The sequence below is a fragment of the Peromyscus eremicus genome, chromosome 5, assembly GCF_949786415.1.
Source record: "Peromyscus eremicus chromosome 5, PerEre_H2_v1, whole genome shotgun sequence".
Taxonomy (NCBI): domain Eukaryota; kingdom Metazoa; phylum Chordata; class Mammalia; order Rodentia; family Cricetidae; genus Peromyscus; species Peromyscus eremicus.
Window position 1 is genome coordinate 109545573 of NC_081420.1, and position 23188 is coordinate 109568760.

At 35.7% G+C, this 23188-nt stretch overlaps 1 protein-coding gene and 1 pseudogene across 1 annotated transcript in view; one reads left to right on the top strand and one right to left on the bottom strand.

The window, feature by feature from the left end:
* The window catches only part of Cdh8 (cadherin 8), a 357383-nt gene that overhangs the window by 110353 nt on the left and 223842 nt on the right, over window positions 1–23188 (top strand). The window contains exon 2 of the mRNA XM_059263074.1: window positions 9674–9968. Coding sequence (XP_059119057.1) covers window positions 9674–9968 — 295 coding nt within the window. The remainder of the gene's footprint in view (window positions 1–9673; window positions 9969–23188) is intronic.
* LOC131910744 (large ribosomal subunit protein uL23-like) lies at window positions 17526–17995 on the bottom strand (annotated as a pseudogene).

The window sequence follows — 23188 nt, forward strand, 5'->3', positions numbered from 1 at the left end:
AACCATGTATCAAAATGTCTCCACCAGCTCTGATCATAGTAGTACACAGCCTTGGCGACAAGATGTTTGGATACGACCATAAAAATAGCTAAGTGGAGACCAGTTTTAAGAGGCACAAATAAAGAGTGATAACTTCCATTCCCATTTCTCTTAAGAGTTTCTGAAATGTAACATATTTTACATCCACAGATGGAACACAAGTTTATTTATGTTGTCAACATTTAGTAAAATAAATAACTGCTTAAAATGACAAAAAATGAGTTTCTGTTAGTTTACTTTTTATGATTCCTGGTCAAATACTGCAATTTGACTATCCATCTACTATCCAAAAGAAAAGAGAACCACGGAGCACCTCGAATTTGAGCATTCCTGGAGTAATTTTAAATGCACTTTTAATAAAATAAACAAGTTTCATTATTTACTATTACTACAGAACACATTATTCCACTTACCTTTCTGTGTATTCCGTTAAAGTGAATACTTTTGCACCTACTTAGCTTGCATATATGTCTTAATCCGCAAAAACATTGGGTCACTGCATTAACTCAAATATCCTCTAGACTGTGTTGATATTACATCCATGCATTGCCATTTGGTCTATTTTTTTTCCAAAGGAAGATATTAAGGAAGAAAGAAGGGAGAGAGGGAAGGGCAGACAGAGGAATGGGGAAGGAGGGAAGGAAGGAGATAAGTAAAAGGGAGGGAGGAAAGAAAGGAAGGAGAGAGACAAAGAGAAGCTTGTGAATCTTATTGGAGTTAAGCAACAAGCAGTAGGTTTGCAATAGACATGACACGTCATGTTTGTAGATCTGAGGAGCTGTGATCCAGAAGCAAAATGGTAGCAGATTTCCCTCATGAATGTCAGTTTTAGTAGTTCATCCTTGTCAGTATCACTCCTTTGTACTTACTAGCATGGCACATTTCTTTTAGTTTTGTGCATATTTCTTTTCACACCTTTACAGGATGATTAATCTGAAGATTGTGTTGTATATCACTATCTATCTGTCGATATGTTTGTCTATCTATCTATCTGTTTGTCTATTTCTAAACCATGGTGATCTCTCCATTGTTTACATTTTTTTTAAATTGTTGTTGTTTAAAATAGTTTGGTGCAGGTGTTCAAATCTGTCCCTTATGCATACAAGACACATGCTCTACCCATTGTACTTTACCTCCAGCACCACTGTCAAGTTCTTATTTATTTACTCCAGACTGACCAATTATGTTGTCCTGAAGTTCTTTACAGAAGTTTCTAAAATATGTAGGATTTTAAATGGACCTCATTGGGTTTCGTCTGGTCTGTCATTTATTAATTGATTGAACTTAAGAAAAATCAATCTAGTAGCAACAAGTGAGCCTTCACATTTTATATTTATATCATTGAAATTATATTATTAATATATATATATTATTTATATCATTGACAAGTTGTAGGAAATTATGATTTCCCCTATGCAGATAAATTATGTTGGTGCTCATCAGCTCTCAGTTTGCACCAGATACAATGCATACTATTGCTTATAATGTGACTAACACCTACAGATGACCTGCTTTTGTGAAACTTACTCTTTAAGAATAGCAAAAGCAACAACTTCCTTTTCCTGGCTGCATTCTCAGCTGCACACAGTACAAAATATCACTTCACTTGGACTTACTTCTAATTTTCCATTTCTCTGGGCACCAGTCCCCATGGCTAGGTCAAACCTTATTCACATTGGAAGATGAAACAGAATATGAAGGGTATGTGCCTGAATAGTCGGAGTGCTACACATTATCTAATGTAAATAACTGAGAAACCTGTGTGTGTTGCCTTGTTTTCCTGAAGCAAATATAATTTACACTTCAGTATAGATACAGTGCTTCATGTACTTGCTTTTTTTTAGTAGCAGTTTATCACAACAACGAAGGACATAGGATACATATTGTGGTCTTTTTTATTGAGTTATGAGACATTTCTTCTTTATCCTTTCAGTACTTAAGGCAAAATCAAGGGCAACTTGGTTTATCTGAGAATTCCTTGGAGATTTTTTTTTTATTTCTGTGAGCTCATGTCTCCTCATACTATGTTATAGGAGGAATAATTACCTGTCTCCAAGTTGTTGTTTGCTAAAATCTTAGCATGTTTTTATGGCCGTTACATTGTTTTGTTGTGTAATTTAATTCTACAATTTTTTAACAATAGGTTGACTAAATGAAAAGTAATTTGCTTTATTTATATTTACTTAGTATTAGAACAACAAATGAGTGTATTTCCCTCAATATACTACCCAGTATGACATCTTCTCTGCTTTGCTGTACCTGTCACCATCACAGGGTGCTCTACTTAACTCTGAATCATCATGCATGTTTTATTTGCTTATCAGACCCAAGCATCAAGTGATTGTCCAGTTCTTTTTTATTATAATTACTGGGATTCATTAGAATGGTGAAATTTATGCTGGCCCAGCAACCTTTGGAAGATGGTCTGTTGAGCACAAGAGGCCTAGATCAGAAGTTAGAATAAAAAACAAACAAACTTGATAATAACTCTTGGGCTTTCAGGAAAACAGTCTAGAAACATGAAAACAACTCATTTGCTCCTCTTATTCTTTTTCCTAACCCACACAGGCACTCTCACAGCGGTCTGTGTATGTATCTGTTCTAGACTGAAGTTTTACATTGCTTTCATCTCAAATATTCAGGCCAAACACATATTGCGCCAAATTGGCTAGTACTATCTTAATGTGGAATGATTGTGACTAACGGATTATAATTTATTCACAGATGAATTGATAGTTCATAGACCAGTTTCTACCCAGCGGGCACTATGCTAGATCCTGAGAAGATAGTCTATCACGTAATGTAATTCGAGAGTGCTGAGCTTGTTAACTTTTCCTTAGATAACATGTAAAACTAGGATCCATGAACAGGGGTGATGTCTGCTGCCAGTAAACCTCTGTGAAATCTTAGATTCTAATTAGATGCTGATTTTCTCCCTATAACTTTTATATTTTCTTGGAAGAAAATAATAAATCAGAGACACATTTCCATGATGCCCATTTGGATTGTATAGAATTTCAAAATAAGTTGTGATGTCAGGGATACCTGATTTTCAGTTAAGGATGTGATTTTAACTATGTACTCAATCTCAGCCTTCATCTCATTTGAGAAGAAGATGTAGTCAAAACGTCCTAGAATAATTCTGTCTGGTAACTGTAACACAATTTTGTCCTAAATTAATACTAATAGAAAATAATTTATCCTAGGTTCTATGTATTGAATTAACTTATGGTCATAGAGAAGCCTATGAGAGAAGAGAGGAGATTTTCTTTTCTCACAATAAAATCATAAGAAGAATCTATGTTCTTACTCCAATTCTGAGAATGGTAACGGCCAAGTATGACATAATCAGCAGTTGTTAATTTATCCATTACACAGTACTCTCTAGTAATCCACTTACTCTTCTATTAACTTATTTGTCTTAGTTCCTATGTTGGCATCAAAATTTGAAAACATATTTGGGGATGCCTCAGAGCTCATGTTTACCACAGATAACATTTAAGTCCCTGGATTTAACTTTTCTAAATTCTTTCACCTTCTTCTTTAAACCACTGTTTTAAAATAAAATGGGAACTGTTCTTTTTTTTTTCTTCCTTTACATTCACTGAACTCCACAAATATTTATTGAGCTTCCAACAACATGACAAACACATTACTAGGTAAAGAGAATGCCAAGGAGAAGGAAATGCAAATGCATCTTCCCACGATTCCTACAGCATAAACTTGTCTTTTAATTGGGAGGTGTCATGCAAATATATGGAAGACGATGACAGTGCAATGATGCCAGTTCTCATGATTCAGCTCCATCATGAGCAGCCCTGTCATGATTCTGAAACTGAAGACTTAATGTAAAAGTCTGTGATCACCTCTGCACGTTGGACAATTTGTACACCTCCAAAAAATGGAGGAGTGTTCTCAGGTTTGCTGCAACAGCAGGTAGAGTTAGTGGCAAAGTGCTTACCATACAGAAAATCCTTGATATATATATATATATATATATATATATATATATATATATATATATATATATATATATATATAAACCACTTAAGGGAGGCCAGCATTGTTTAGACTCATACTCTCAAAGGGTTCAGCCCATGATTGGTTGGTCCCATGCTTGGTCAGCAACTCATGATGATGGATGTGTGGCAGCCTGTGAGCCAGTCAAGTCCTCCATGCTCTGCACTCTGCATTTGAAAATTATATCAGGTCCTCTTCCTTCAAATAGATCCGTCTATTGAAGTTTCCAGAGCCTTCCCAAATGTTGTCACCATATGGAAACCAATCATTCATTGTACTAGCCCATGGGGAAAACATTTATTCAAACAATAGCAACATAACTACAAAAACAACAATAGTAATTATTATACTTCCCCTCAGGTTTATGTTCTGGTTTATCTCCCACAAACTGAGACCCTGAGAGCAGAGACAATGTTCATTACCGGTTTCTAAGATAATACATGAAATAGTTTAGGGTGCGTTCTACATGCTTATTAATATAAAAGATAATGTAGTCTTGTGCCATACTAAGCCCAAGGGGTCTTATCCATCTAGGCTGATTTTCATGTGGGCCTTATTACGCTCCAGTTAGCAAAAGTAGCTCCTGAGAAAGGCAATGTTCACATGTCCAGATTACGCACAATTGTGAAAGTTTAGTACACTTGGGATGTCTTTAGCATCACAACCTCATGTCATTGGGATGAAATGATGGATAGAATCATTGCTTTAAGTGTTTAGGATCCAACAAACATGTGGAAAAGAATATAAAAAATAGTAGCTTGTAACTGCACCTTGCCACTACTCTGAGTGCCAGACTCAGCATTCCATGTGCCTTGTCTCTTTCTATCAATTCCTTTTTTTTTTTTTTTTTTTTTTTCGAGACAGGGTTTCTCTGTGTAGCTTTGTGCCTCTCCTGGAACTCACTTGGTAGCCCAGGCTGGCCTTGAACTCATAGAGATCCACCTGGCTCTGCCTCCCGAGTGCTGGGATTAAAGGCGTGCATCACCACTGCCCAGCTATATCAATTGCTTTTTGTTGTACACCCACAAACTTTTTTGTTATAATGTCAAATTGCTTACCTAGTGTTTTTGCATGTTTTTGTGTGTATGAATGTGTATGCATGTGATATATATATATATATATAGAGAGAGAGAGAGAGAGAGAGAGAGAGAGAGAGATGTAAAGGTCTCATTTTAATATCAGAATATAATATATACGATGCTATATCATAACACAACACAAGCTTTAAAATTTCAAGTATTTTTAAAAGTCCACAGTCTCTTTAAAATGCTCCGTCTTAGTGCTGTTGCTCATAGAATTTCTCTTTTCTCTCTTTGACTGGACTCCTTGAGTTCGGCCTGGTGTTTGTCTGTGGATCTCTGCATCTGCTTCCATCAGTTACTGGATGAAGGCTCTGTGATGACAGTTAGGGTATTCACTGATATGATTACTGGGGTAAGCCAGTTCAGGCACTCTTTCCACTATTGCTAGCAATGTAAGCTGGGATCATTCTTGGAGATTCCTGGGAACTTCCCTAGCACCTGGTTTCTCCCTATCCCCATGATGTTTCCCTCTATCCAGGTGCATGAGCAGACTTTTTGGAGTTCACTACCTATGATGAGACACCTTGCACAGTCTTGAAGCAGGGGTAGGGGATTGGACCTACCACTACTAAATGTACCTCCCCATGGGAGGTCTTATCTTCTTGTAGGAAGGAATGGGGGATAGGAAGGAGGGGGAGGCTGGAGGGGCAGGAGGAGGGAAGAGGGGGATCTTTGATTTGTATATAAAATGAATAAAAAAAAATCTAAAAAAAGTCCAGTCTCTTTTAAAACAAATACAAATACAAATACAAAAAAATTTTACATATTTTTTATTCCAAAGGGGAAGACCTGGAGTACAAAAACAATCACACTTGAACAAAACTAAGATGTAGCAGTGTAAGCCTAAATTCTATAGCTCAATGTATAACATGTAGGACTCACTTACTGTATTGTCTTCTAACTCTAAATGTCTAAGATAGTCCCACTACTCCACCTTTTCCATCATCAACCACACATAGTTGTCTCACATGCTTAGGCCAGCTCCAGCTCATACCTGCTACTATCCATAACAGATATCCAAAAATCTTGGGGTTTTCATTGCAAATGAAGCATATCTTCACCAATGGCTTTTCATGGGCTCTCCATGGGATTCCAACCTTACCACACAATGTTAAGTTTCATAAGCTCTCCATGAACTCCTTGATCTTGCATGTTCCAAATGAGGACCATGTGGGGACTCATACATTATCATGTTCAGCTTCCAGCTAGAGACACAACCTGCTCTTCTTGAACTAGTTTTCTAAGGAAATGTTTTCTTAGTTTCCCAATGAAGCAGAGAAGTTTTCACCCATAGAGTGCTAATCTCTTGTTAATCACAGCTGATTTTTCAGCGGCAGATTGTTTAGCATTCCATTGTCCAGTGAAGCATGGTTTGACCTCTGTGGTACCTTTCTCCTGTGAATCAATGATTAGTCTTTAGCTTAATCTGATCAGGACATACATGACGAAAGTCTAGGCCTCCACAGTCTCTATTTCCCTTAGCACTCACACCTTCCAATCTCCCGCTAGGACAACTCAATAAAATCTTGACAATTTTCCAGCCCAGAGTATTCCACAATCCCCTGGAAACAATACAGTCAAGATCATCACAGTAACATCCACTTCTCTGGTACCAGTTTCTGTTCTTGTTTAATTTTTGTTGCTGTGACTGGCACCATGACCAAAAACAACTTAGGAGAGGAAAGTTCTTATTTAGCTTAAACTTTCAGTTACAAGTTACAGTCCAGTATGGAGGGATGTCAGGGCTGGAACTCAACATGGTCTTGGAGCAGGAACTTTGCATGCATGCTACTTGCTGGTTTGTTAACAAGCCGTTCTGATAAAGTCAGGTTTCTCTAGGTTGTGTCAAGTTGACAGGAAAAGGCCACTAGAACAGAGTGCATGTAATGTTAAGTTTCTCTAGTCATTCCTAGAGTACTTTAAGTAAAAGTCACTTTATTTTTTTTACACATATAACCATTTTAGTGTGTGTGTGTGTGTGTGTGTGTGTGTGTGTGTGTGTGTGTGTGTGTACATCTTTGTGTCCTATTGGGCACAAGTTTAAGTCAGAAGACAATTACCAGAAGATTCTTTCTATCATTGTACTGGTTCTAGGATTTGAAATCAAATTCTCCTGCTTGATGGCAAGTGTCTTTGCCTGCTTGAACCATTTCAATGGTGCAAGTTGCTTACATTTGTTTGCAAATTGACTTATACCTGGAATAAGAGTTGTACAGAGTTGAAGAACTTATGGAATGAAAATGGTTTCAGCTATTTCATTCTCAATATGGATGCTTTTATATTTAAATAATTTTTAGATTGATACATTATCTCAGGTTCTAAAATGAATAAGGCTGGTTGATTGTTATATCCCTAGAATAAATGAAGCCCCAAAATATGTTAATCTCCACAGAAAAGATTATTAAAAAGACCTAAATTTTACCACTGCGTTTATACTTAAGGAAAAAAATTTCCTCTGCTTTTTGTTTCATTTTTCTTATTTTTAGATACAAGTGATCATGAAACTTAGTATCATAATACAATTTATTAAAAAGATGCTATTGGTATTTAGGAAGAAACTATGGCTGAAATAATTTCTAGCAAAAATAACAATAAGGCCAATTTGTATGGTTTATTTGTTAATTTAAAAAACTATGGATCAGAGCGATATATATATGAGTATCCCCTTGTCCTCAGAATGGCTGCTTTATGAACAGAAGCCTCTATGAATGATATATTATTCAAATGTTCTTTTTTTAATAAAAATGCTAATGGAAATGTTAAAATGCACATAAATTAAAATGCTCATAAATTAGGATTAATATCACATTAATGAATTATAATCCTACATTCATTAAGATAAAGTGGCGTTTCAATATTTGTTCTTGTTCATAAATTTAATACAATAAATGAAAGGGATACACTTTGAGATTCAATAAATATTTGATGTAATCTTATGCCTCAACTTTTAAAAATATTCAAAGTTAAAGCAGTAGATCTCAATGCATTTAGGCTCTTTGTTGCTATTTTATGTCTTTTTCATAATCTTTTCTTTTCATTTATTGAAGCGCTAAATACAATTCAAATTGGAGAGGAAAGCGATAGAGCCTGTTCTGATTAAAAGGAATCCCAGGAACACACAATGCCTTTTGAATTTGTAGGAGTTTCTTTCGACAACACACCTACTTGTTTAAGGAAAAAATACTTTATATCTCTAGGTGCAAAAAATTAGGACTCTATTGGCAGTTAAATAAGAGAGTTAAACAGAAATATGTGCATCTAAGCATTATTTCACAATGCTAATTACATAATTTCTTTTACAAATGCAAGATTCTAAAATAATGTGCACTTATTTAGATTTATATTATATGTGTGATTGTTTGTCTATGTGTACATACATGAACAACTTACATGCACGGTGCCCATGGAGGTTAAAAGGGGATATCAGATTCCCTGGACCTGGAGTTATAGATGGTTGTGATCCACCACGGGAATCCTAGGAATTGAACCTTGTTCCCCTCCAAAATAGCTCTTAACTGCTGAGCCATCTCAACGGTTCCCAAATAATCAACTTCATAATTTTTTAAAAATTAATTTATTTTTTAAAGCAGGAGTCTACATAGTATCGGGGGGAGGGGGGAAGCAACGTATTGGAATATTCCTGACTCCCTCTTGTGAACAAATTAAAAAAGACTTCTCAACATGGGGTTCTGCTTTTCTCAGCACCTACCTAGGTCTGTAAGGCCAAGACCTCACTTTATATTAAAACACTATAAGTTTTATTCAATCAACAGTCATACATGTGATATGTGATAGATTTGATTTCTTCTCGAACAGCTGTCATTTTCCATGAAGTTACATTCTTTTGCTTGAAAATGTGCTCCTGTGTTCTATCATTAACAATCATTTCTATTATGTGGAATGATTTCCTGGACTAGAAAAAATTGTTGAAAAGTAAAGAAAGAAACGGAAGTCTTAACTATATAATTTGAGTCGTTGTTATTGTTGTTTTGCATAACTACAGCAGCAATCTGTCTAAACTCTTGGGCCCCTCCATCTGATCTTACCAAATATAAACCCTGCAGAGGTTATGAGCCATGTTGGCCCTCCAGTTTTAGTATCTAATATTAAATATCAACTCATTTTAAACAAAATTTAAGGAGATGTTGGTATTAAAACTGACTTATGGTTCCTGCCTCATTGTACTTCATAAAAGGCAGTAGTAATAACACTGTGTGTGAGTGTTTATGTGTATCAATTAGTCAAAAAAGTATAGATGAAATGTCGTGTTTTCTATTGTTTCTCATCCTTTTGAAACCATGTGAGTTTATATTAAACACATTTGAGCACTTTGTAAAAGCTGAACTGGTGAAGTTCATTACACTTTAACATAACATGCTGTGAATAAAACTATTTATTATTTGTACAACTTTGCTTAGCAGAGACTTAGGGGGTAGTGTAAAAGAATCAATTTGACAAGCAAGAGTCAGTTAAATCAATCAGAAAATAATTTAACCATCTCCATAACTAACTACTGCTATTTTTCATTTTAGTTGCACACAGACCTGGATCCTGGAAGCAAAAAAATCAAGTATATCCTATCAGGTGATGGAGCTGGGACAATCTTTCAAATAAATGATATAACTGGAGATATCCATGCTATAAAAAGACTTGACCGAGAGGAAAAGGCTGAGTATACATTAACAGCTCAGGCAGTGGACTGGGAGACAAACAAACCTCTTGAGCCTCCTTCTGAATTTATTATTAAAGTTCAAGACATCAACGACAATGCACCAGAGTTTCTCAATGGACCTTATCATGCTACTGTGCCAGAGATGTCCATTTTGGGTATGTATGCTTCCCATTTCACAGACCTGTTAAGAGTCCATTTTTCAAATAACTCTCAGCATCAGGGATAGTATGTTGCTGAATAAAAGACATTTATTTCCTTCTTATCACTCATTTGCATTTCCAAATCCCCTTTCTTGGCCTATGTTCCACAGCTCAATAGCTTTAGTCCTTTAGTGATAGAAAGTGACAGAGGAGTGGTTTTATTAAAATATTGCTCCTTACCCAGCAGTATTTCAATAGGCTAAATTTGTATTCCTGTCATAGGCAAGTATGGTTACTGAGACGGATTTATCAAGATTTGTTCCAACATGACAGGATAATCCTATTGATATTTGTTTCATGTTTAATTATTTGTTTGTGTATATTCACATGCAGATGTAGTGCACAGAGACATAGAAAACAATTTAGGACTAGAGTCATGCAGATACTGGCCTGAGCAAGTGAGCAGAGTCCACAGTGGATTATACAGTCACTCTTACCAAGGAGTTTCTCTTTTTATGGCTAATTTACCTTAACCTTATGGTGTGTACAAATTATTGCTACCATTTACTTACTCCTTTCTCTGAATCATTGTTGCATTTATTACCTAAACAGCAAAGCAAAATGCTTTCAGAATATGATTTTAACTCCTCTCTCCTGTAGAACCGTTAAACTATTCTTCAACCCAAGCTTTGACACGGAAGACACCAAATCTCAGACTATTTATGATAAAAGGAGAGTTTTCAGATCTCTTTCTTCCATGACAGGTCAGGAGGAAAGATGCCAAATTCAAAGCACAACATCACAAAAGTCATTTTTGCACATGCGGTGTACAGCCTAGTTTGTTTCCAATTGTGTTTAATGATGAAGGTAACCAGCAAGACAGACACACACGACACAAGTAAAAGTGACAAAATCGATTTTTAAAAAGTATCAGAAAAAAACCACCAAAGATTGATTACAGAAATCTGAATTCATTATTTAAAGAGTCCCCCAATCAGACATTAGAGTTTCTGCCAGAGATTTGGATCAAAAACCCTGTTTCTAGGTTCTGTATCTCAGGAACGTGGCACAGATCCAAACACCAGGAAGAAAGGTATAGTTGGAAAACGTCAACACAAAGATGGTGGGCTTCAAGGATGAATTTGTTGCTAATTATCAGGTACACATATCACCTTGTCCCTTCCATAGCCAGTACAATCTTGACATGGTAGTTGCTTTTAGTTGCTCAGTCTGGGGTGTCAGCTGCCCCGTCAACATTTGGTCACGTACCCATTTTTAGTCATTTATTCCTATGGTTTGTTCGTTGGGGTAATTGTTCCTTCCTCATACCTGTTTTTATTCTGTTTTTTTCCCTCTCTCCTTCTCCTTTACCTGTTAGCCTTTCTCCTATTCCTCGTCATCCCCCTCCTCCTCTTTCTCCTTCCCCCTCTTCTCTTCTTACTCTTTCTTTCTTCTTGTTTCAACCCCTCTAACTTCTTTCTTTCCTATTTACCTTTAATTTGTCAGCCTAGGTCTTCAGCCATTTGCTGAAGTGTGGATAGCTTTAAAATCCCAACAACTGCTTTGTCTGTCTGCTTAAATAAGCCCATAGCTTACATGCTCACATGCTTTCTGTATATTTTTCACATAGAGTCCCGAAGACCACCAAACACAATATTAAAAACCAAAATTATGACTTCTCTTTATATGTTTCTGATCCAGACTTCTACAATTTTCTGTGTCCCAATACACACTGAACCCCCACATAAAACTTGAAAGATATGAGTTAATTTTTTTTTTCTTATCAGGGGTTATACTTTTAAAGAAAACTGACCCTCTCTCTCCCAGCAGCCCATAACTGTCAATATCTCCTCATTTAGTGGTGGAGCTTCATGCCTATCTTCCCTCTTCATGCTGGGATTGATTGAGGTTAGCCTCCCACAGGCATTCTGTATGGTATCACACCACTGTGAGTTCATCTGTGTAAGTACCCTGGTCTGCCCAGAAGGCACTGTTTCTTTGTAGCTATCTATCACCTCTGACTTTTAAAACCTTTCTGCTCCCTCTTCTGTAGTGATCCTGGAGCCTCTGTAGGAGGCATGTGGCATATATATATATATATATATATATATATATATATATATATATATATATATCCCATTTAGTGCTGGACATTCTGCAGTGCTGTCTTAAGTGCTCACTTCATTCTTAGATCGAATCCTCCTAGATCAGAACCAGTGTCTGCAAATGGCTTATCTCTGTAGCCTGCATATTTTAACTTGAATAAGCATTATCTGCATTTACAATGGAAATAATCTTCCATATAGTTCATAGCTCTGTGTGTGTGTGTGTGTGTGTGTGTGTGTGTGTGTGTGTGTGTGTGTGTGTGTGTGTATTTTCCTTCACTGAATAAAAATACCCAAGCTCCTTAGCCAGGGAGGTTTTGATGGCTTTATTTTCATTTGATCTCTTGTTCCATACCAGCCTATAATAAAACTTGGGTAGAAACACCTATTTCAGCAGCAAATCAGAACTGATTTTAGCTCTTCATCTCTTACCCATATATTTCTCCTGGCAGGAATCCATTTTATCTACTTCTTATGAGAGGAATCCTATTTTTATTTATTTTTTCTGCTCATCAAAACTGAATGGTTTGCTCTATAGATGACCAAAATGACACATTTTCTTGGGGGAAACTTTTATGAATTCCTGGCCATAATGTACCTCTCTTCCATCAGCCCCACCATAAAAATGAAGCACACAAACAAGCAGAAACATCCCCATCTCTGCACATCGTTTAAATTCCGAAGTACAAGCAGGAAGTGAGAAATGCTGGGTGATTTTTCTTTTCCTTTTACAACTTGTTTGATCTACTCCTTTAGGTCAAGAAACTTACCCCATTTGTCTTTTTATCTGGATTTTAGTAAGACAGTTCCTAAAGACAGAATTATCAGCACCTTCAGAACACAGAGTGTGCTTAATTAGTGATATAGAGTGAACACGGAAACTGTGACAGTCCCATGCTACTGTTTCCTTTTCTTAAGGCCAACACTGTATCTGTTGGCTATAAATGTATCAGAGGATGCCCTTTCTGTGCATGTGAGTCACATGCCTGATAAATATGCTAGAGAATAGAAGTCCAGATAAGTATACAAATTTCAAAGATATTTTAGTGATGAAAAGTTATAAAAGGTGTTATTTGCTACAGAATGGCATGTGTATGTGTACCTCCCTCCCTCTCTCTCTCTCTCTCTCTCTCTCTCTCTCTCTCTCTCTCTCTGTGTGTGTGTGTGTGTGTGTGTGTATGTGTTATCTTGTTTTCTTCTAAAGGGATAGACTTAAGTAATCGTTATACACACATACATGTATACTTTCCCTCAAATACTGTACATATGCACATGAATGTTTAAATCCTTAATATGTAACAAATCTCCCTGAATTCACAGAGACTTTGTTGAAATTACCAGTGCAGGTTTGTATCACTCTTTATTCAGGGGTTGATTTTGAAATTTTAAAAGGTTAAATTATGGCCTAGTTTTATTGCTATTAATGATTCCCATGCTTAAATACAAGGTAAAGGAATGCTTTAAGAGTTTGTATGTACTATTATTGGTGCTTTGGTGTTGGTGAAATTATTTTTACTAATGCATTCCCCACATTACATTTGTACATTCTTATATGTATTGATTTTAAGCAATAGGTATATGGTTTTTGCTGAACACTAATTTCTTTGGCTAAAGGAAGCAGAGGCAGCTATGCTGTTTTTTTACTCAAGTGTGAATTATTCCCTTCATTTCTCATGAAGGTGACTCCTGGGATGAAGGTCATCTACTGTTTCCATTCTCTACCTATTACCACTGTTCTCTCTCATAGTCTCTTCCCTTGCTTCCTTCTTCTTTCATTTTCTTCCTTTGGTACTGCAAAAATGCCAGCACTGCACCTGTGCGTCCTGAGTAATGCCAGCGAGAACTGAGGGATTTCATTGAGCAGGAAGTGAAAAAAATTCTAATTGAGAAATTTACTGATATTAAACTGAAATGAATGTGATGTGATGTTCCAAAATTGCCTGCAAACATACACATACATACATACTCTCTCTCTCTCTCTCTCTCTCTCTCTCTCTCTCTATATATATATATATATATATATATATATATATATATCATATGTATATATGATAGATATAGATATAGATATAGATATACACACACACACACACATACCCAAATGGAAGCCACATTAATTTAGAAATATCTTACTTGGAAGCTGGAGACCTGGTTCTTTTATATTCCACAGAGAATTTCAGAACTTGATGATAATTTGCTTCTATAGCAAAGCTGTGTGTGTCTTACTTTAACAGTGAAAACTGAAGTTACTTTTTAAGTTAAGTTTTGCCTGTATTTATTACTTCAACTAGTCCGTATACATCCTAATGATGTTGTGTATTGAGGTAGGGATGTTTTAACTCTGAATGTAAGTCTAAATCTGGATTGAGGTACATACAGCAAACTTCCTATTTGTTTTATGAATTGATTCTGGAGTTATTAAGTTCCAAATCTGATTTCCATTGTGAGAGTGACAAAGTTCCCATTTTAGGCCCACTTCATCTGCCTAGTACACACAGTATATCCTAGCAGGAGTGTGCTTAGAGAATGTCAACCATCAAAGTGCTAACTGTGTGCCACTTTGATATCCAGTACTGATATCCAATAAAAACTAGTTTCTTTATCACCAATCTATGATTTACTGTTAACAATATCATTCAATAAATTGATGAAAGCATGGTGAACACCACGATCAATGTAAACTTGTTCAACAACAATTAGTCTATGAATTTACGTGTTCGAATGAAGATTATTTTTGTTTAAAATGGCATGTTAGTCAAAAGGTGCTAAAGGGACATGACAGCAGGTAGAATTTGAGCTGTGGGTCATTGTTTCATTGCTGTTGATGCAGCTACAGATTACATAACACTAGAGGTCATTTCAGTTTCATTGCAGCCTAGGACTGCTCTAACAGTGAACAATGTGCATTGAAAAATCACCCCAGCTTAGCGTGTGTGTTAAATCCTTTTAATATATCCAATAGCACTGTGATTTTAGTACAGAGATAAGTTTCCCTAGTCTGTGTTGGTTTTAATCAGAAAACAGAAAAAAAGTTGCTAATATAAAGCCAGATATTAAATTAAGGTGCTTAGATTTAAGTTTAAACATCTGTTGCTACCTCCCATGGGTTTAACCATCATGCTCTACTGATCTCTGATAATATCTCTAGAGAATTTTATTTGTATGAGAGCAATGATTATGTTGCATATTTATCTGGTTAATGTTCTTCTAAGGTGAGGGAGCTTTTGAGGTCAGCATATTTTGCAAATTAAATTGAAGATGTGACAAGAAAGTTGCAAAAAAAAGTTTGAGTGAGATATTACACAGTTACCAATGTATAAAAAGGTAAGACTAATACATCACAGAGGAATTCAAACAGCAATAAACATTCACTAAGATCCCTGTGATGAGAGAAAGAAGCTCAAGTGCTGCTAATGCATTAGACATAAAGACAAAGGAAAATGGCTTGAGTGGACTCTGGTTTTGCTGATGGTGAGAGCAGAGTGATAATGTACTTCGCACCCCAAAAAAATAATTGAAACCTCATGAAATGTTTTCAAAATAAGTTGGTAAATATGTTTTTTAAAAAGTCAAATCCGCTGATTTCCAGTGTCTTCCCACATAAGAAATAATGGAAATCTGTACATGATATGAAACTGAACAGTGGCATAGTTTAAAGAAAAAGTTAAAACCTCAAAGTTATTCAGATGCTTTCTACCTGAAAAAAATATTTTTTTCATTCATTTTTTCTTCTTTAACATTAACATTATGAGTCTTTGTAAAAATGCCCTTTTGTGCTATAGACTTCTTTTTTTAAGGGAGGCCAATGTAAAACACATACACTTCTTAGTGATTATTATTATCTTTAATTTTAAATATATTAAATCTTATGAGAAAGGAGTAGGTATCATCCAAACATCTCTCCCGAACTATCAGAGAGCAAAGTGTTGATGTTTCGTCTCCCCCTCTGCTCAGTAAGTGCTCATCATAAGAATGTCATTATATACCACAGCACCACCACCAAGTTCAGAGACTGAATATGAACATACTTTTGCTGTTAGAGCAAGAGTATCAGAGTACTTCAACTGTCCAAATTATGCCCATTTGTGGTAAAGAGGAACCTCTCTGGGACCAAGCATGTATGAGAGACCATTACTCTCATAGTTCAGTTTTCTGCAGTCTTCTTTTCCCTGCCGTCATCTGTATACTTGGCAACTATAGAAAAAAAAAATTCATAATGATTCTGAAAGTTTGTCAGTTATTTCCTCAGCTGAATTCAGAATGTGCCTTTTGACAATGCTTTCCAAGACAAAGCAATACCAACTCATGTGAGGTGCTCTAGTTATTCCATTATTGGTGACAATAACTTTGATTACTCTACTGAGGAGGTATATGCGTGTGTTTACTGTATAAATCTATTCTTTTTTGTCTTTGCGCTTGATAAAATGAGCCTTCATGAATATCTTATTTCTCATCAGAGGATGAAGACCAAATTTTAACATCAATAAGTTTCATGACTAAATTAATTATTAGCACGATGAAATGCAATCATGGATTTTCTCAGTTCTCTCATTCTATGACATTTCTTAGGTAGAACATTTTCCTCTTTCAATTTCTTTGTTTACAAATTTACTTATATTGGTTTGGAGGTTTAGATTTACCTTTTATGTAGTATGTCATTACAGCTATTTAAAGTATTTATGATGATGCTCAGATTATCTTCAACAAGAACATGGTATGATGAGAAGCTGATCCCCATTATTCTTTGGGCAAAGTTTTTACCTTCAGGGTCAACAAAGTATTTGAAACTCAGTTTGCATGTTTAACTCAGTCATAGAATTAGATATTTATACAAAGAAATCCAATACCATTTAAAAGGAATTAGCCTGATGTGTCAAAATCTAGATAGCAGTTTTATTATTTGTTATTAGGGAGTCACTATTCCCAAAACTTCATGAACAAGGAGAATTTGAAGAATTTATTGAGGATATGTATATGCTTAAACACACACACACACACACACACACACACACACACACACACACACACACACACATTACTCATCTATTCAGGGTTGAATTGTGTCCCTAAAAATCTTCTATGTACTTATCTACTCAGAACTTTAGAGAGTGAATTTATTGGAAAGAAGATAGTTGTGCATATGATTAGTTTAGTTCATATTATATATGGTTGCATATAAATACAACTATCTGTATAGTTACATAGAACAATGCAAAAATACAGTTACTCAAAACCATATATAGCCAAAGGAAAAAACATGAGTTGTGCTATCAGAAGGCAAAAACTAGCTAAAAAGGGTATGGTGGGTGCTCCCATGGTGATCTTATGGATACTATGATTTCAGATTCAGGAACTACATAAAAGTAAAATTCTGGGTATTTATTTATTTATTTATTTATTTATTTATTTATTTATTTATTTATTTATGGTGGAAAAGTATATTTAGAATTAGCCAGCTGGACTCAGTTTAGATGATCCCAATTTTGTTGGCAACATCCAGAGATTCATAGTCAGAAGCCAAACCAACATATGCCTTCTTCTCTTCATCAGCCCTTATGAGGGTGTTGACTTTGGCCACATCAATGCCATAGAGTTTCTTTACAGCCTGTTTGACCTGGTGCTTGTTGGCCTTGACATCCACAATGAACACAAGTGTGTTGTTGTCATCTATCTTCCTCATGGCTGACTCAGTGGTCAGGGGAATTTGCTGATAGCATAGTGGTCAAGCTTGTTTCTCCTGGGCGCGCTCTTTCGAGGATATTTAGGCTGCCTCCAGGGCCACAGAGTCTTGGGCCGCCAGAACATGGGTGATGTCAGGATCTTATTCATTTTGTGGCTATGGATACATTTCAGCACTGCCTTCTTGACTTTCAAGGCCTTTGCTTTGGCTTTGGCTTTGGGAGGGGCAGGAGCTTCCTTCTTTGCTTTTGGCGCCATCTTGGCAAAAAGGCAATTTTGTTGTTTTAAGCAAGCTAATTTAGGGTAGTTTGTCATGGGAGCTCTTGGGATCTAGTACAAACTGTGTCCATTGGACACCATATAAGTTTCTGTCTTTCATGTCAACTCAAAAGGAACCCAAGAGTGGTTCTTTTTCTCATTTTCAATATCCTCAACCATAAGAAATGCAAGTCCTTTAAAAATCGTCTATGTATTTTTAATCAAATAATTCACTAATCCTTAGATACTTTATTTCTAGTTTTCTGTTTTAACCACTCTATTTTTGCATACTATTGTGCATCTCCTCTTGAAGACTTCCTCTACCTCCCTGTCTTTGAAGGATATAACATTTACTCCTGTGTTGACAGCCAAGTCTAATAACTTCTACATTGAATTATTCAGTCAGAAGACAGGAATGGAGACAATGTAACAGTATCTATATTTATTTTAGTCTTGCTATATATAGATAGATAGTAATATTTTAAAATCTGTATTAAAAGTAGCCTTACTAGAAGACAATCTCACAACAAACAGCCTGATCCTCTGCTGGCTCTTTGATCTCAAAATAAATAAATAAATAAATAAACAAACAAACAAACAAACAAACAAACAAACAAATAAATAAATAAGAAAAATAGCGAGAAGTTGGAAAGGTGGCTCAGTGGTTAAGAGCACCGGCTGCTCTCCCAGAGGACCCAGGTTCAATTACCAGCACTCATATGGCAGCTCACAACTGTCTGTAACTCCAGTTGCAGGGAATCTGACACCTTCACACAGACATACATACAGGCAAAATAATAATGCATATAAATAAATTAATTAGTAAAAAACAAAGGAAGAGTTTAGCCGGAAGTTTGTCAAGTCCCACCTGGCCCCACGGTCCTGTAGCAGTTTATAAAATAATCACTCAGAGGCTTTCTATTAATCACAAACTGTATGGCCCAGGCTTCTTGCTTCTTGCTACCTGGCTTGTATAACTTAACTCAATCCATTACTATTAATCTATGTATCATCATGTGTTCCATGGCTTTACCTGTGTCCCATTACATGTTGCTCCTTGAATGGCTTGTTGATGTCTCCCCTTATTCTCCATTCTCCTTTCACTATCTGTCTAGGATTTTCCAGCCTGACTCTATCCTGCCCTGCCGTAGGCTAATGCAGCTTTATTAATTAGCCAATGGGAGTAACACATATTCAAAGCATACAGAAAGACATACTGCAGACAAGACATCTCACAGCAAGAGACAGAGAAAGAAAAAAAGAAAGAAAGATACTTCTCACAAAAAGAAGATAATACAAAAATAGGTTTAATGCAAAAAGTTTAACGTATTTGAGAAATCCTGAAATTAAGTTGAGCTTGTATTATTATTCTGGCCTTTAAAATATTAACGTAATTTTATATTTTACTATTTTATGCTTTTATAGTGATTCAGACATTTATATGATCATAGAATTCATTGTTTTCAAAAAATAGTGTGTATCAGAACAGTAACTTCACTCAATAAAAGCCTTAAAATATCTAAAGGGTGCTGTGGGATGTTCTGTATGGCAAATGTGTTGCTAATTACTCAATAAATAATACACTGATTGGCCATTGGCTAGGCAGGAAGTGTAAGAGGGACAAGGAGGAGAATAAAGCTGGGAAGTGGAAGGCTGAGTCAGAGAGACACTGCCAGCCGCCACCATGACAACCAGCATGTGAAGATGCCGGTAAGCCACGAGCCATGTGGCAAGGTATAGATTAATGGAAATGGATTAATTTAAGCTGTAAGAACAGTTACCAAGAAGCCTGCCACGGCCATACAGTTTGTAACCAATATAAGTCTCTGTGTTTACTTGGTTGGGTCTGAGCGGCTGTGGGACTGGCAGGTGATAGAGTTTTGTCCTGACTGTGGGCCAGGCAGGAAAACTCAAGCTACAAAAGGGAATATATTTTATTTCTATGCAAGGCCACATGTTATATTAGCATGCAGCTAAACAGAGAAATTTGCCATTTCTAAGAAGTGAATTTAAAATTATGATGACTGCATCTTGCATAAATTAGGATGGTATTCTGTCATTGCCCAGTACATATTATAGCCCCAAATAGAGAATATGTACAAGGTAATAATAGAAGAGATTTTCACACTCTTTTTTTTATAATTAAAGAAAGATTAAATGTTACATATGCTTCAGACATCAAAGGATGCTGTGTCTTGACAAACTGTCTTAAGTTTGACACATTCTTTTTATAATCCTTAGTTTGTAACCTGCTTTTTGCGCTCTCTTTCTCTCTCTGGGTAATATTTAAAAAGAATTTGGAAGCATTGTTTTTTTTTTTTTCAAGAAATATGCAAAGTGAGAAAGGGGAAAACATATCCTTGATGGATATGATTATATTTTTTGCCAGCTTTGATTCAGAGAGATGAACGAAATTGAAATTCTTTAGGAAAACATGAGTAGAAAAATCATGAGAATTGGAATAAACAATTTCAAAAGATATCCAGCTGTCATACCTGATGTGAATGCCAATAACAGCTGAAGTTTCAAAACCTTAGGACAGGGTGAACAGTCCATCGTCTCTATTTTGCATAAAGAAGCTAAATCTTCATTAAGGATGTAGAGATGGTATAATACATGTACATATATACACATGCGTGTGTGCGTGTGCGCACATACACACACACACACACACACACAGAGTTCAACTGCAAGCAGAATTTGCAACATCCACAAGTATATCAGCAAACATATATATATATATATATATATATATATATATATATAAAACATAACTTAAATATATTCTATCTGAATTAAATTTCTAAAGGATTTTTTTCTTTTTTAAGAGCCATCCCACAGTGGTTCAAGGTTTAGAACTTATTATAGCATTTAGGATGTAGATGACATTTCACTATAACTGGTAGGTGTCTAAAACACACTAACTAGGTTTCCAAGAACCATTAGGCTATTTCTACACAGCCAATGAAACCAAGCTTGGTGAAAAATGATGAGACACAAAACATGGTTTATATATGTAAATGTCATAGTATGGATATCTTAAGTCATCATTCTTCGCTTCAACAGTCTTTCTGAACTGCCTGAGTTATATTACAAGTTTAAAAAAACTGGAGAGGACAAGCATACAATTCATTCTTAATGTTATCTCTAGAATGTTTCTTATTAATTTTTAACTTACATTGTCCAACTCCTACCACTAATCTTTTCAGTTTTTAAATTCCATGGTTCAAACCTCAGCCCATAATGCATAATAAAACACAGACTATGGATTTAAGTGACTTTTATTCGTATTTCATAGAAAAATTGCTTGCAGTGACTTGAAAAAACAGTTCTAATGTAACTACAATTTATCGATTCATTCTAGACCTGTGTCAATAGCTTTTCATCCACTCTTGTTTCAAGGTACATTTCCAAGGGAAGTTAGATGTTTTCAGTATTTTCTTCTTTCATAATTGTCTTAGCAAATCTTTTCAATAGATGAATTGGCACTAACTCCCCAATAAAATTTAGTAAGAGTTGTAATAACAAGAAAACATAATGAAATCTCATTTGATTTTATAAGTGTTAGTACTTGAAATAAAATGCTTATCTTACTTTCGTTTGACATAAGGAAATATTTTATAAAATATTTACCAAAAATATACAAAGGCTGTGGGATGTTCTGTATACTGTGAATGTGATTGGTTGATAAATAGCTGATTGGTCAGTAGCCAGGTAGGAAGTACAGGCAGAATAAACAGACAAAGAAGGTTCTGGGAAGAGAAATGCTGAGGAGGAGATGCCAGCCCACTGTCCAGGGAGCAGCATGTAATGGCACACAGGTAAAGCTACAGAAAACGTGGCGACATATAGATTAACAGAAATGGGCTGAGTTTGTGTAGTAGCTAGTCAGCAGTAGGCCTGAGCTAATGACTGAGCAGTTTTAATTAATATAAGCCTCTGTTTACTGGGGTCTGAGTGGCTACAGACCAGGCAGGACACAGAAAGACTTTCAGCTACATACAAATGTCCACAAAGTAAACCTACAGAAAACAGATTTTGAATCCCTGTTTGTAACTCTACAGTGAACTATGAGTGTCCCTTAGAATATGATTATTTGTCTTCTTTTGATTTAGAAACCTCTTTTTCTGATTCACAGTTCTACTATAATTTGACTTAGTCTTTCAGAAGATTACAATTAAATTAAATAACTAACTTAGTATTAACAATATCAATTCAGGAAAGCAATACTGATGATGCAGCTCAACATGAATCCTGAAATAAGGCCAGTCTTCCTGTTAGCAAGTTAAGCCTGGTTTCCAAGTCCATTCACAGAATTAGCGAATGACTACAATTCCTTTTGTTTTCCTCTTAATGTTTTATTCCTGTTGACCTTCTGCTTGCTTGTTAGAATGATGACAAACTGAATTTACCTTAATGTTGACTCTCCATAGGCTTGGGAAATATAAATTTGATTCAGTGATACATTGGTTCTCAAAATGTTAGTTTATCAATATTATTCCCCAATTTGCCATCCTTGGAGAAGTTTTCTATGGCTAGACCTCCATGTAGGTCCACCATGAGCCTTCTAAAGGACAGAAGACCCCTGCTGAATCTTTGTTGGTTCTTGAAATACTGAAATCAGCGAACCTGTACTTGTCATAGAATCAAAATTTTTCATAAAAAATTTATAACATGGAGAGGAGTTTAACAACACAGGTAGCAGTTTGACAGCTTTGACAATCCTATGAATCTCATGATTTTTTGGAGCTCTTTTATCTTTATTTACTTATTTGTCAATTAAAAATTAAATATTATTTGTGTACATGTATGTACCTATGTGATTGTATGCTACATATTTACAGAAGAAGATATCAGGTCCCTTGAGATTGGGTGCTGGAAGCTGAACTCTGGTCCTCTGAAAGATAGGAGATACTCTTATTCACTGAACCATTTCCTTAAACACATCATTGACTCTTTCTCCTTAGATAGAATTTTGTATTACAAGATACAACATGTATATTGATCCTACAGACAAATGGTATTAAGGTTTTGTGTGTGTGTGTGTGTGGGGGGGGTTCTATAGCTCTATGAATTGGCATGGTCACACACAGTGTTTTGCAGGATTATTTTTATTTGTTCCACAAGGATTCCAAACATTCATGAATTAAGAGGATTTGGAGAAGGACAGCTCAAAGAGTCAGCTTTTGCCCA